This window comes from Episyrphus balteatus, chromosome 1 (genome assembly GCF_945859705.1).
Source record: "Episyrphus balteatus chromosome 1, idEpiBalt1.1, whole genome shotgun sequence".
Lineage (NCBI taxonomy): Eukaryota > Metazoa > Arthropoda > Insecta > Diptera > Syrphidae > Episyrphus > Episyrphus balteatus.
Genome location: NC_079134.1, coordinates 135,588,292 through 135,602,748, shown reverse-complemented (window position 1 = coordinate 135,602,748; position 14,457 = coordinate 135,588,292). Strand labels below are relative to the sequence as shown.

The 14,457-nt window shown below is 26.3% G+C and overlaps 1 protein-coding gene across 6 annotated transcripts in view; it reads right to left on the bottom strand.

Moving 5' to 3' along the window:
* LOC129905724 (longitudinals lacking protein, isoforms F/I/K/T) overlaps positions 1-14,457 on the bottom strand; it is a 140,608-nt gene that overhangs the window by 64,176 nt on the left and 61,975 nt on the right. The window contains exon 6 of one of the 6 annotated variants that reach the window (XM_055981273.1): positions 3,015-4,090. The exons of 4 other annotated variants lie outside the window; for them this stretch is intronic. In XM_055981273.1, the coding sequence (XP_055837248.1) occupies positions 3,291-4,090 (800 nt within the window). In that variant the 3' untranslated portion in view covers positions 3,015-3,290. Of the gene's footprint in view, positions 1-3,014; positions 4,091-5,461; positions 6,295-14,457 lie in introns of those variants that run through there. One more of the 6 variants, XM_055981274.1, reaches the window with a different exon arrangement.

The following is a 14,457-nucleotide window of genomic DNA, read 5'->3' as shown; positions in this document are numbered from 1 at the left end:
AAAAACATTGTATGCATTTTGAAATTAAATTTGTTGTTTTTATTTAATTTTAAAAAATTCCAATAAAACATTTATAAAAAGTATTTTATAATTTATTATATAATTTATATAAATATAATAAGATATTGTGTTGTTTTTTTTTTTTACATACATAGAAAATGATACATTTTGACAATTAATATAAAAAAAGCGAATAAATAATATTATGACAATACAAATATTTTATGTTATATCCTTACTCCAACAAAACCACCGATTAAAAATATTTTTATTAATTAAAATTTGTATCAATTTTTTTTTTTATATTAGAAAAAAAGCTTTGTGATACCTATTAAAAAAAAAAAAAAACGAGTAATTTAATGTAATAGAAAAAAAGTTGCACAATGAAAATATAGAAAGTAGAAAAAAAGAGTTACAGGAAAAAAACAGTACATAAAATGTTTTTTTTTTTTTTTTTGAAAAATAAACCCTTGCACCATCGTTAAAAGATTTACTTTTTTTTTGTTTATTTTGTTTTTAGAATGCACATAAAGATATGGATAGGCAGGAAGATTCAGGATACAATTGTTAGAGCTGAAGAGCTGAAGAGCTGAGAGAGACTTCTTCCATTTCAGAGGGTGTTTGTGTGTAAATAACGTACAATCTAAAAGAAATATTTTTATTTGGTTAGTAAAATAGATTTTACTTTTTTTTATATAAAATAAATTTTCTCCTTTTTTTGTATACATATATTTTCAAAAAGAAAATATAATTTTTAATTTTTAAGAAGAGACAAATTTAAAAAAAAGAGAAATTTTATTTTTTTTTGTTTTTGAAAATGAAAATAGAACCAAATAAAAAATTTATTTTATTTTAAAATGGAATAAAAAAAAAAACAAGAGTAAAATTTGAAAATTTTGATAGTAATTTTAATTGTAACAAAAAAAAAATAAAACTAACTGGAGTTTAAATTTTTTTTCAAAAATTAATAAAATTTTATTACAAAAAAAAATTGTATCCTGAAAACTAAAAAATGCATAAACTAAATTCGAAAAAAAAAAAATAAATAGGAATCGATTCAAATGAAAAAGTTTCAAGTGATTCAATTATAAAATTAGTTTCGCTGTATCTACACTGAATTAATGCAACTCAATTCACGACAACTTATCTAGGAAAACTCAACTTGACTCCAACTATGATAAACGCTTCTTAAAGCTTCGAGTTATTTCTAGTGTCCAAAATTATAATATTTGGATTAAATTGAGTGGGATGAGTTGTGCCAAATTTAGTTGAGTTGAGCTAGTTTTGACTCCCATTTACACAACTTATGAGCTCTCTGTCGTAATTGTGCGAAACTTATTTTGCAATTTGTTCAATCATTAGAATATTGACGTGCCATTACGATAAGTCAAAAAAATTACAAAAATATTCGAAAAACGATGATGAAACTCTTGTTTCAAATTGCTTCATTATTTTTTTTATGTTCTGCGACAAATTGAGATCAATATTTTATCTAAAAAAGTTACTAGTGGTAGTAAGAATGTATCAAATATTTAAAGTATTTGATGAATTGACGCAGTTTCTTTAGAAACAGACCCCTGCACTGTTTCAATTTCTTTATCTAAGCTTTGTAGTGTAATGGAAACACAACTTTTGTGTATTTAGTTGTTTGTAAAGGAAAGAGAAAAAAAAATTCTTTTACATTTTTGTTCTTAGAGCAAAAAGAATTAATAAATCACCAATCGTACAGAGCTTTTAAAACTTTGTTTTGCTTAATATAATTCTAAGCAAACTTAAAATAAAAAAGACATCAAAATTTTCAAATTCTACCACAAAAAAAAAATAAGATAAAGTGAGTGATGAAGGAAAGAGAAAAGATTTTTTTCAAGGTTAAAGGGAAAATGAATTAAAAATATCATTTGATTTTTTGTTTCACAATTCAGAGAAATAATTTATTTTGTCTCAATTTAAAAAAAAATAAAGTTAACTTTAAAAACTAATTTTATGAAAAAATAAAATAGTATAAATGAATGGAATACATATCTAAAACTATAAAAAAAAAATCCTAAATTAATTAAAATTATTATATTTGTTGTTGTTATTTATATAAATTAAATTAAATTTACAAAAAAATAAAATTTAGTTTCTTCATCAAGAACAAACAATATTGAAATTGAATGAAAAATGATTTGAACCTTTGGAATGCAGCAAAGAAATGAGAAATGTTTTTTTTTTTTTTTCTTAAATAATATAAATTCTTTGTTTTTATTTTTAATGAGAAAAAAATATTTTTTTTAAAAAAACATTAAATTATGATATGAGTAATATTAAAAAAAATTCTTGTAGAAGAAACTATATAAATTACACACAATGAGACATTTTATTCTGCATAAAATAATTAAGGACAAAAATTATTTTGTTGAAAAAAAAATATATCCAAATAAAAATTACCACAATATCTTTTAAAACATTTTCTCTTTTTTTTGGTTTTAAAGTTTTTTTTTTTTGTATAAAAAATATATATTTAAAAATGTTTTGGTCAATATTATAAGCTCCTTCTTATTCTTTTATATATTTTTTTTTCTCATCATTTTAATTAACATTGAAATATATATAAAACTCTTTGTGTTTTTCTTAAAAACTAAGCATATGTCTTTTTCTTATATCGTATGGCTGAGTTATTTGTAATATTAACTCGTATAGTTTGGAATAGTAATTTAATTTTTAATTCTAATTCAACAAGACTAGAATAAAAATGTATGTCGAATTAAGCCCTGTTTTTAAGTTTGTTTCTTAAAAATATAAATCAATCATTGATAGAAAAATAAATAATAAATTTTTATGAGTATTATTATAACTTTTTGACTTTTTTTTTTTTGAGTATAATTTATTTCTTAATACATAATACTTAATTTTTTTTTAATTAAAACTTATATTATTATAAGAAAAATGGCAAGTGAATTAAAAATCATTTTTAAAATCACAAAAAATAGTTTATAAATAATAATAAAAAAAAATTTGAGATCGATAAATAATAAAATATAAATGGAATTATATAGTTTCATAATGTTAAATTATCGTTGTTTTGGTTTTCTTTTTTTGTTAAAGTTTTTTTTGGTAAACAAAAGATTTGTTAAGATTTGTTTTTTGGTTTGTTGCGTTTCTTGTTTTTTTTTTTGTTTTTTTTTTTGGGACACTTTGGGACAAGGTTACAATTTTTTGTTTTGTTTCTTAAATATTAAAAATTAATAATATTACATACACATAAAACAAAATAAATTATAAAAAAAATAAAAAATAAAATATTAAAATTAATTATTATTATAAGCAAAAGGCATGGAATTCATTAATCGCTCCTTTAACAACGAATTCGATATCAACTGCAAGCTAAGCTTCATTTTCCAATCATCATCCATAGCTATGCCCTTGGATGGACTCATTGGATCAAATTTTAAAATTTTTGGCTCGGGTTCTTCTTTAATTGACGATAGATCATGCGGACTATAATGTTGTTGTTGTTGTTGGTCATCATCACTTCCAGCACTACCATTACCAGCACCACTACTAACACCAGATAATGCTGCTGCTGTGGCTGCAGCTACTGCTGCTGCAGATGCCGAGGTTGGATAAGCTGCAATTGCTCCAGTCAAACCATACGATGGCATCGTTGTTGTTGGCATTGAAGTACTTGTTGGCGGCACATTAGCTCCACCACCACCATTATTAACACATTCATATTTAATATTGCCACCAGCTTGGGCGGCAGCAACAGCGGCTACAGCAGCGGCTGCCGCTGCTGCTGCATTATGATGTATCACACTGTAACCCGGTCCAGGGACATTCTCATTTTCGTAGTATTCTTTTTTCATTGATAGATTTTCGGGGCCATCATTTGCTGGGATACCATGTTTCGATGTCATATGCCTGACCATGTGGTACTTTCGACGGAATCTCGATGGACATAGGTCGCATTTGAAGCGTGGCGGTATGCCAATGCATTCGTCACGCATGTGACGTTGTAGGTGACGTTTGCGTAGGTAACTTTTGCCGCATACGCTGCATGGAAAGCGATCACCAACTGTCATTGATTGTTCAAATTCGAGTGTCATATCTTTTTTTTAGGTTAGTTTTTTTTTTATTTTTTTGTGTGTGAGTTATTAAAATGAGGATGTTTTTTTTAATGAATTAATGAATGGGTGTGTGTGGTATTTTTTTTTATACATTGGAATGTGTGTGTATGTGGGTGAGATTCATTGAGGAGGGTTAAATGAAATGAAATGAAAAGAAAAAACAAAAAGAAAAACAAATTTAAAAAAAATTCGAACATCATTTATACATTTATAGTTTTTCTTGTCGAAAAACTGATATTTTTATTCTACTTATATATTTTCTACAAAATTATATGAAACTTAAATTGAAATAGCAAAAGACAGATAAAAATAAATTTTTACATTTTTAATTTTTGCAAAAATTAAAAAAAAAAAAAATTAAGTAAAATAATAACAAAGCTAAATCTACTTTAAAAATATAATTAATCAAATAATTTTATTTGAATTAAAAATCAACTTTACAATATTTCTAAGGAAAAATAACAAAAAAATTAAAATAAAAAATCTAAAAATTCTAGTTCTACATTTTTTTTTTTTTTTAATTAAGGTGTTCAATTTTTTTGTTTTTTGTTTTGGTTTTATTCCTTTGGTGTTTTATTCACTTCCTATTCTCCAATCAATGTGAATCGAAAATAAATTTTCAAGTTCTTTATCGGTGGTTTTTAATTTTGTCAACAGTAAAATACAGGTTTTGACACTAAAATACCGGTTTTTGACCCTAAAATAGGGGTTTTTGAAAAATAATTTTTTTTTATAAAAATTACAATTGAATTCAAAATTTCAACTCACACAGTTAGGAGAATAGGGGTACAATTTTGTATCCTTTTTTTTTTCAATTATGACTTATGCCTATGAACTCTCATATGAATTTTTAAAGTGCCAGCATAATAAAATTTACTGGGACATAATAAGCATTTGTGTTGCGGTGATTTATTACATTCGATGCGTAGATGTCGCTGCAGTGATCTAAAGCATTTGTATTCACGATCTGGACAACGCATGCAAACGAAACGTGTTGTTCCTTTTGGTGTTTTGGAGGAATAAGGAATGTGGTGGTGGTAAAATTCTGAAAATTGAAGAGAGGGATCAAATAGAACAAAAAAACTCAAAAAGACAAACCACACTGCTCTCTTCTCTCTCTCTCTCTTTCTTTTTGTTAGTTTTGTTTTTTTTTTTTTTTACTGTAAAAGGGAAAAGCCATTGTTTTTTTTTTTTTCTTTTTCGTAAATGAAAAATGCATTTTCCATTATATTTAAAATTCTTTTTTTTTTAACTTTATATAAAAATGAAATTAGATTTTTTTTTAACAGTGAAACAATTATTAATTTATATACATTTTGTTCATAATTTACAATAGTTTTTGTACGAAAATATGAAATTTTGTTTTATTTTGGAAGTTGACGAAGAATTTTTTACAGAAAATAGTTGAAAGTAATTTATGCTTTTTACAATTTTTTATTATGAATTCCGTGTTTTTGTCGTAAATGTAATTTTAAATCGTATTTCCACGAACAAACAAATTGACAAAAATTACAACTAAATTGTGTTGGATTTTTCTTTGGCGTTGTTAGAACGGAAATCGCTGATGATGACGAATTTGTAGCTGTTGTTGCTGAGGAGGTACCTGCTGCTATCAAAGCTGCATGATGTGCAGCTGATGATGATGATGTAGCAGTAGATGATTGATGGGTGGTGAGATGTCCTATTCCTCCTCCTCCTCCGCCAGCGCTGCCTCCTCCTCCGCCTCCTCCTGGTGGTGGTTGAGGTAGTTTCGAAGATATACAACCAAACCCCGAACTAGAATTTTGACTTATTGAACTTATGTCGACCGAAGTTGGTAACATCATTTGAGAGCCGATAAAATTGGCCAATTGTATTGAAGCGGCTGCTGCGGCTGACAAGGAGCATGTTGTGCAACCAGCTCCACAGCCACTATGACTGCCACCACCACTGCCAACCGATACAGCACTGCTGTTTAGACCAGCTAAGCTTGGTGGCGATGATCCAGGCAGTGAGGATTTTCTACAGCTTTTGTATAGTTTTCGTATCGATATTTCGGGTTCGAATAGACCACTGCTAGCAGAGGAACAGTTTACAATACCACCACTGCTACCACAACCACCACCAATACCAGCACCACCGGCACCGCCAGAACTTGATGATGCTGCTGCAGCTGCTGTAGCGATATTATACAATGTCCGCAGATCTGAAAAATTAGGGGTTTTTGGTTTGGTTTTTGCTCAATGTTGGTTTTATTTTGATAAAGTTTACACTTTGTTGTGCTAAATATAATTTACTTTATGAACATTAAAATTTATACCAAGAAAAAAAAAATAATTTTTGTTTTAAAGAATTTGGTGTGAATGAAACTTAAGTAACCGTTAAACATAAAAAATAGTTTTTAAATTTTTTAATTTTAATAAAATATAGGAAACACAAAAGAAATTTTCAAAAAAAAAAAAAAATATAATATGTTTTAGAAGACCCCAAGAAAAAATTTACAAAGTTATGTTAACAAAAAAAAAAAATAATAATAATAATATTTATAAATTGTGTTATTTACCATTAAGTTGCAAGAAAAATATTGATTTGGAATGAGGAAATAGTTTTTTTTTTTTATAACATTTAAATTGAAATACTATCCTTTTTTTTATTTAAACTGTTTTATTTATTTGATTATTGTTTTTTATATATAAAAATATTTTTAATTATCTAATATAATTGTTTAATGTATTTTTATAATAGTTTGTATACCTATTTATATTATAAAAAAAAAGTACCTCAATAATTAATATACTAGATTTTTGTTATTAACAAACTTTATTGAAAAAAATATTTTAAATTTATATGATTTTAAACATAAGAACAAAACATTTTAAATCAAGCTCGATTTTGACTTTGAAGATGTATGCAAATATTTAAAAATTCTGTTCCAAGAAGCCAAGAAAATAATGATAACTATATTTTAGAGAATGGCGCCCAACGTGACATTATAAATCAGTTATTTAACACTAAAAAGTTATCTCCATGAATTATTGAATGCAAATTTTCTGTGAAAGTTTACCCCTCTCATATTTTTTTGGGTTAATATTTTTAACTTTATAAATTTGTATGCCCCTGAGGATCTCATTAAAGCTCAATAAAGAAGAAAAAAAAAGAAAACAACGAAGGTTCTCGATAGGGGGTATTCATTTTGTTATCTTTCTAAGAAAAGGTATTAATTTCGAAAATCACCTCAATAACCAAATGGTCTTGGTAAGCTTTTAAACGATTTGTTTGAAATCGTATTTTGTTTATTAAGAATAAAAAAATTACAAAACAATATATTTTACTATTCTTCTCTTTTAAGTGAAGAAAATAGTGTTTGTTTATGTAAAAAAAAAGTTTTAAAAAAGATAAAATATCAAACGTGAGAAAAAAGTTATTAAAATATTTTAAGTAAATTTGTGAACAAAATTCCTTTTTTTTTTTTTTAATTTTGAAATAATTTTTTTATTATATTTTGTCTGTGAAACGGTGGCCTCTTAAACTATTAAGATAAATCACAAATAAATTGTTTAAAAATCAAACCACAGTAGAAACATATCAACCCTTTCCCAATAATTACCAGTGAGCCTCGAAATAAAATAGAATATGAGGTCAAAAAGTTTTCAAAATCGATGGCAAATTACAAATTATAAAAAAAACGATGATTTTTTACTACTAAAACAGACATTTTAAAGGTTTTAGTCTCAATTTTTAGTTTAAAATTAGAACCAATTTTTTGGAAAAGGACAAATTTAATAAAAAAAATTCAAAAATGACTTTAATTTATCTATCCCCTAAGCTATAGTAACTTAACTTCTAGCTAAACAATAATTGGCGATAAAGATGTAATTTTTCGCGAAGGCTCTTCATTTCTGTGAAAAATTCCTAAAACAAACAATTTGTAAAAAATATATATATCTTGACAACTTCATTCTCTAATCAATTCTGTAATAGCATTTTTTAAGCTGGGCAAGCTTGTTCATTTTGAGATTCAGATTAACGCAATGTTCGCTGTTGATTAAAAAAACTAAACACAGGGTGGTTGAAAAACTATGCAGGATTCTATGGAAGTGACCCGAAAGCAAAAGTACCGAAATACACATGCTATCCAGACGTTTGTTTGCACTTCTTTATAACCAACTTAAAAAAATGGTTTTTTCTATTGGTAAAAAGAAGCAATTATAAAATATTTCTGCGATTGTGTATAATTGGTGTTATATACAAAGATATCATTGATATATTAATACAAAAATACTTTGCTTTAATATTCTTTCTGTTCAAGGGATAAATTGAGTCTTTTTCAATATTTTGAGCAGATATAGCTGGATATCTTTTTTTTTATCATGCTATACATAAACCTAACCATTCAACAAAATTCTAATGTGTGCGTCCTTTATGATTTGTTTGACCTTTAACAACTATTCTTAAGAAAAAAAAAAAACTCTAATAGCCACACCCTTTTTCTATTTAATATAAGAGTACATATATCATTTTAATATTTTCGCATAAGAGTTTAGGGAAAAAAAAAGGCAGTGTCCTGTCCACTTAAATGAATTTAGGGAAAAACGTTAATATAAATTATATTCCTAATATTATAACTTATCAGCAGCGGTTTTTAGATAAAGGACTAGATTTTTAAAGATTGGATTTCTATCAGATAAATAAATATTATGAGACATCAACATTACTTTAGTTTTTTTTACAAAAGTTGGATTTAAGTCGCTTTGACCGCGAATCTTTATCTATTATTTTTTAATTAATTTGAATTATCACTTGTTTGAGTCTTTAAGACTTGTGGTCTAAAATGTATGTGGTTGGAAATTTTTATTTATTTTTGTAAAAATGCGTTCAAAATTATTTGAAATTTGTCCATTATGCACAAATTTAAATTTTAAAAACTAGAGGAACTTTTGGAGAAACGTTTTACCAATCAATAATTTTATTGTGACCTGAATAAATTCCTTTCATTTAACAATTACTCTTCGTAATTTTTCGAGTCAATGAAAGTTTACTTATTACTTTGAATTTCCTTTGGTTTTAATTTCTTTAATTTTGTATTTTTTTTTAAACTGATACAAATATTTAAAAAATCTTGTGGAGTAGCCTAGTAAAGTGATATGCAAAATTTTACTTTAAGGTTATTGAATGATCTAAGACACGAAATTTTTGAAGTTAAAGTGCTTACAAATTGTCTATAAAAGGACATTCAAATGTATTTTTAAAAAAAGGGTGGAATTGCGAAGTTTGATTATAAGGCCGACGATTTTGATTTTTGAAAAAAAATCAGTGATACAAATCGTTGGTTTAAAATCAGAAAGAAAATAATTTAACCTGATTGCTTTAAAAAAAAATTGCAAAATATTTTTTGTATTTGTAATGAGCAGAATGCAAGTTTAGAAAATATAGCTTAAGTCGTTGTTCAAGCAACAAGTCGTTGAAAATGCATTTCATTTAAATTTGATTTGAAAAGAAAAGAAAAGTCCTCAAATCTATTATCCACAAGATAGTCGAATTGTTTAACCGAAAAAGACAAATAGCGAAGAATTTTTTCTTATAATAATAAAAATTATTTTATTTTAAAATTTAAAAAAACAAATTTCAAATAAGCCATTGTTCAAAAATCCAATATCTACAAAAACTTACAAAATAAGATAATTTTAAAATTACATATCTTTTCTACTCCTATATACAAAAAAATATAAAAGCATACTTCAAGGTCAAAATTGAAACGCAACCTATTGCTCAAAAGGGACCAGTTAGGAGCCTTACGTGTTTTGAATAAAAGAATCTTCAATAAAATATAGTTATCACTTGTCTTCTTGGATTTTTTTTCCTTCTTCTTACTGCATTCAACACGAGCATAATCATCATCATCAATCATAAAAAAGAACCACATATTTAAAATTTATTAATAAAAATATATTTTATTATTTTCTTTTTTTTTTTTGGTACAAAATATTTTTTTTTTTCATTTTTTATTTTTTTCAATTGTAACAATTGTTTAACAATAAAATAGAATTTTTTTTTTGATTTTTTTTAGTAAAGATTTCTATATAATAATATTTGGCTGATATAACTTTGTTTTTTAACTATATTTTAAAATTATTCAAATCAAAGAAAATAAAATCGATTTTGACTAAAAAAAAAAAAATTAAAGTAAAGTATTATTAATCTCTCTCTTAAATGCTTTAGAATTAGACACAAAAAATATATATTTATGTAGTTAGATTGATATAATATGAGGTTATTTAAAAAAAATAACTCTTTGGTTGAGTAAAATTCTTATAGAAAAAAAAAAATAAATTCATTTAAAAAAAAAACTTACATAGCTATAACAAAGATTCATAAAGAAAAAAAATATATATTTTATATGTATATTGCAACTGTGCGCATTTTAAAGAGGAACGCAGAGGTCTATTTTATCATCTTCTTCTCCTCATCTAGGTTTTTTTTTCGAAATTTCTTCATTTTTCAAAATAACCTCATGTTTTTTTTTTTTTTTGTATTGCATTGTTGTTGGTTTTTTTGTTCAACTATGAAATTTTAAATTTAAATTTTTGTTCAAAAGCCAATTGCAACGATTCCGACAAAACTGGCGGCGGCGGCGCTGCCGTCGCTGAATGAGATTCTTCTGCTGCTGCCGACGACGACGACGACGATGCCACTGCTTTTAACGACGACGACGGAGTAGATGCAGAAGAATCAACTGGCACCGTTGGTAAGGAAGACGAAGATGGCACCACAGCAGCAGCACCACCGCCACCACTTCGATGATGATGCTGATGATGATGGTGATAATGATGCAACTGCTGCTGCTGATGTTGTTGTTGTTGTTGTTGGTTGTGCATGGATTGCTGTTGCGATGGCCTTCGAAATAGTGATCGCATTGCAATTTCGGGATGCTTTTTACGAACATGCTGTCTCAAATGGTCGGCACGTTTGGTGCGATGGCCACATACCGAGCAGACCATGCTCTTGCCTTTGCCACATTCTTGTCGAAGGTGACGGCGCAGCGTGCCATGGCGTCGATAGGTACGAAAGCATTGGGGGCAGGTAAAACTTTCTTGCAACAGTAAACTATCGTAATTATGAAACCCTGAAATTCGGCTTGAATTAATTTTACACCAAAAACATGTTTCTTTTATTTTTTTTTTATTTAAATAATTATATTTATATTTAATATTATTTTTTAAATTTAATTTTTAAAAATTTTGATAATTTAGAATAAATAAATAAATTCATTCAATGTTTGTTTTTTTAATATTTTAGTTTCATTCGCATGTTAGTTTAAGGTGTAAAATGTTTGTTTGTTGGTTTTTTGTTGATTTAATTAAACGAAAAATAATAATAATACTGGTTACAATAAATATTTATAATAATAGTTAAAAAAAAATTAACAAACGCATTCGGTTAGAAAAATGAAGACCATATTTTTTTTTATAATAAAAATAATGCAATCAAAGTGTTAATTAATATTTGGCATCAAACACGAAAACGGAAACATATAAAATGTACATTCAGAATTTTTTTTGTTTGTTTTGTGTTTGTGTGTAAATTTTGGAAATTTCCCTACAACAAAAAAATATGTGGTTAATTTTTTTTTTTTTTGTATCATTCAAAAATTCGATTTTGGTTATTTTTGTTTTGGTTAGCGAAAAAAAAAAAGTTTTAAACAAAAACTCAATCAGGAATGCAAATTTCAATAAAAAAAATATAACTATATTTATATTAATTTAGTTAAATTAAATATTAAAGCGTTACATAATAAATGCAATTAAAATGGTTGTTGGCAGTCGGGACATTTTTTTTTTTTTTTTTTCTTTAAATTAAATTTTGTCTTCTTTTTTTGGGCACATTTATGGGAGAATTTGTTTGTGATGTAACAAATATTTATTATATTTGTATCTTTATAATAATAGTCTTGAATAAATAAAATATTAATAATACGAGACTTTAAAATTGAAAATATTAAAGTTATAAAAAAAAAAACTTAATACTTGGAAAATTCATACATAAATAAATTCATAATTATAAAAATGTGGTTCCTTATAAGAAAATAATTTCAGATTCTGTTTTAATTTTTTTAACTTATGAATATGGTAGTCATTTAAGTCGGAATAAACATTTTATGTTTTATGGTTTTTTTTTTTACACTGAAAAAAATCCTTGAAAGTTAAGGTTTTAAATTAATTTTAAGATTTGGTTTTTGAGGGTTTAAATTTCGGGGGATTTAAAGTTCAGCTTTTGAACTAATAGATGCAAAATGTGAGGTAAATTAACCAAATCATATAAAATTAATGAGAAATTAAAAATATCAATTTTTAGGTGAAATTGAAACCTTAAAATGAACCTTGAAAAGATAAAATTAAAATCTTAAACTTCCAGAGAATTTTTTTTTTTCAGTGTCTGCGCTAAAATTTTTGTACCTACTGTCTGTAAAGAATAAGCACTCTAATGTAAGACTGTATTTGAAGTTAGCGAATACAATATAATTGATGCTAGTTTTCAGTTTCGAAACGTTCAGGTTTTGAGGTCTAAGATTTTTTTCACCTTCATACAAAGTGAATGCCAACAACTACCTTTATTTTGAGATCACAAAAAATCTAGGATCTAGGTAATAGAAGAGTGATTTGATTACCTTCTTTCTCAAGGTTAAGGTTAATGCAGTTAATTCAGCAATAAATAAAATACAAAACAAACCTACACGAAAAAAAAAAAACAGTTCTGACCTGATGTGAGACTATGTTAATTATTTGGTTTTTCGGTCGCTGAAACCGATCTAAGTTTAATTTTAATGCAGATCAAAATTTTAAAACGCGTTTTTATCGGAATGAGTTGGAATGAACTTATGTTTTTCCTCTGGCCCTTTAGACTTTGTTGATATTAGCTCTTAAGGCCTTACAAAATTGGAATTGTTTAATGAAATGATAAAAACTAAAAACGGTATTGAAAAAATGTATCGATTCCGAAAAAATTCACAAAAATTTAAAAGCAATATTTTGAAAACTAGAGATGATTTAAGACTTATATTATTAAAATTATCAACTTTAAACCAGTGTTAAGACCAATTTTGCCAAAAATAAGCTGTTAAGAGCTAAAAGCAATAAAGACTCAAGAATTCGGGTCTGATGTTTTAGGTTATTGTTCTACAAAGGAAAACAAAATTTATTTAGAGGATTGACAAACACTGATTGCCTTATTTATTGAGTTTGAAAGAGATTAAGATAAGAGGGAAAACAAAATACAAATACATATCGTCATTGAATACCTGACCCATCAGTTTAAACAATTTAGTCTATAGTTGATTTTCTCAAAAAGTATATTTTTTAATGAAACAGTTTGATCAATTTCACTTAAAGTTGTTTTTTTAAACATTAGCATTAGCTAAGATGAAAACATGGGTAGTTTTGTCTTAAACGACATGTTTAATTTTCGAAGTAAAAATTAAATTAATAAAAATGAAATTGAAAAAAAATTATCATATCCAATAAAATTATTTTACACAACAGCTTCATTAATTTCACCTGAACTGATTTCGAAAAATGTGTAAACAAATGAAATTTATCCAAAGAAAAATTCACTTCACTTGAGTATTAATTACAATTTGGTTTCTTTAAAGTGGGATTAAGGTCAAAGTCCATTTAAATTTTCAGGGAGCTGTTGGAATTTACCCAATTTTATTATTATTAACCCTCTGTAGGCACACCTCTTTTTTTGTGACTTGATAGGCACACGGGTGCGAATTTGGTTTGCTCTTTTTCATGTCGCTAGAACTTTTTTCAGTCTCAATATTTTATGGAGAATCATACATGAAATTGATGTAGAATTTTCCGAGGAATTCGAATATTGTACTCAAAATTCCAAAAAAAAAAAAAAAATATTTTCACCATTAAAAAGAGACTTTTTTGCGACCACTTTTTTGAAAAATCCTTATTTTTTTATTTTTGTCTTGCCAAATTCGCACCCGTGTGCCGACAGAGGGTTAATGACTATTTAGTTAAAAATAAAATCTGTACATTGAAACGAAAAACATTGAGCGTTTTTGTTGTTTCATTATTACCTACATAAAATAGTGGTATAATTGTAGCGGTCGAACCAATTGTCAACTAAATAAGGAAACATTTTTCTTTGGAAGACCTTATTTATTTTTTCCATGAAAATTAAAAGCTCGGGTGCTAGGTACATTTCTTATGTTCCGTAAAGGATTCACAAGAATTTAGGTTCTGATTCAAAGTCATTTTCGTTTCGAAAATTCTAAATAATAATTCTGATCTCAGGTTGGTAAAGGTCAAAGTCCATTTCAGTTTTCAGTGAAATGAATCAAACGACAACCAACCCACAA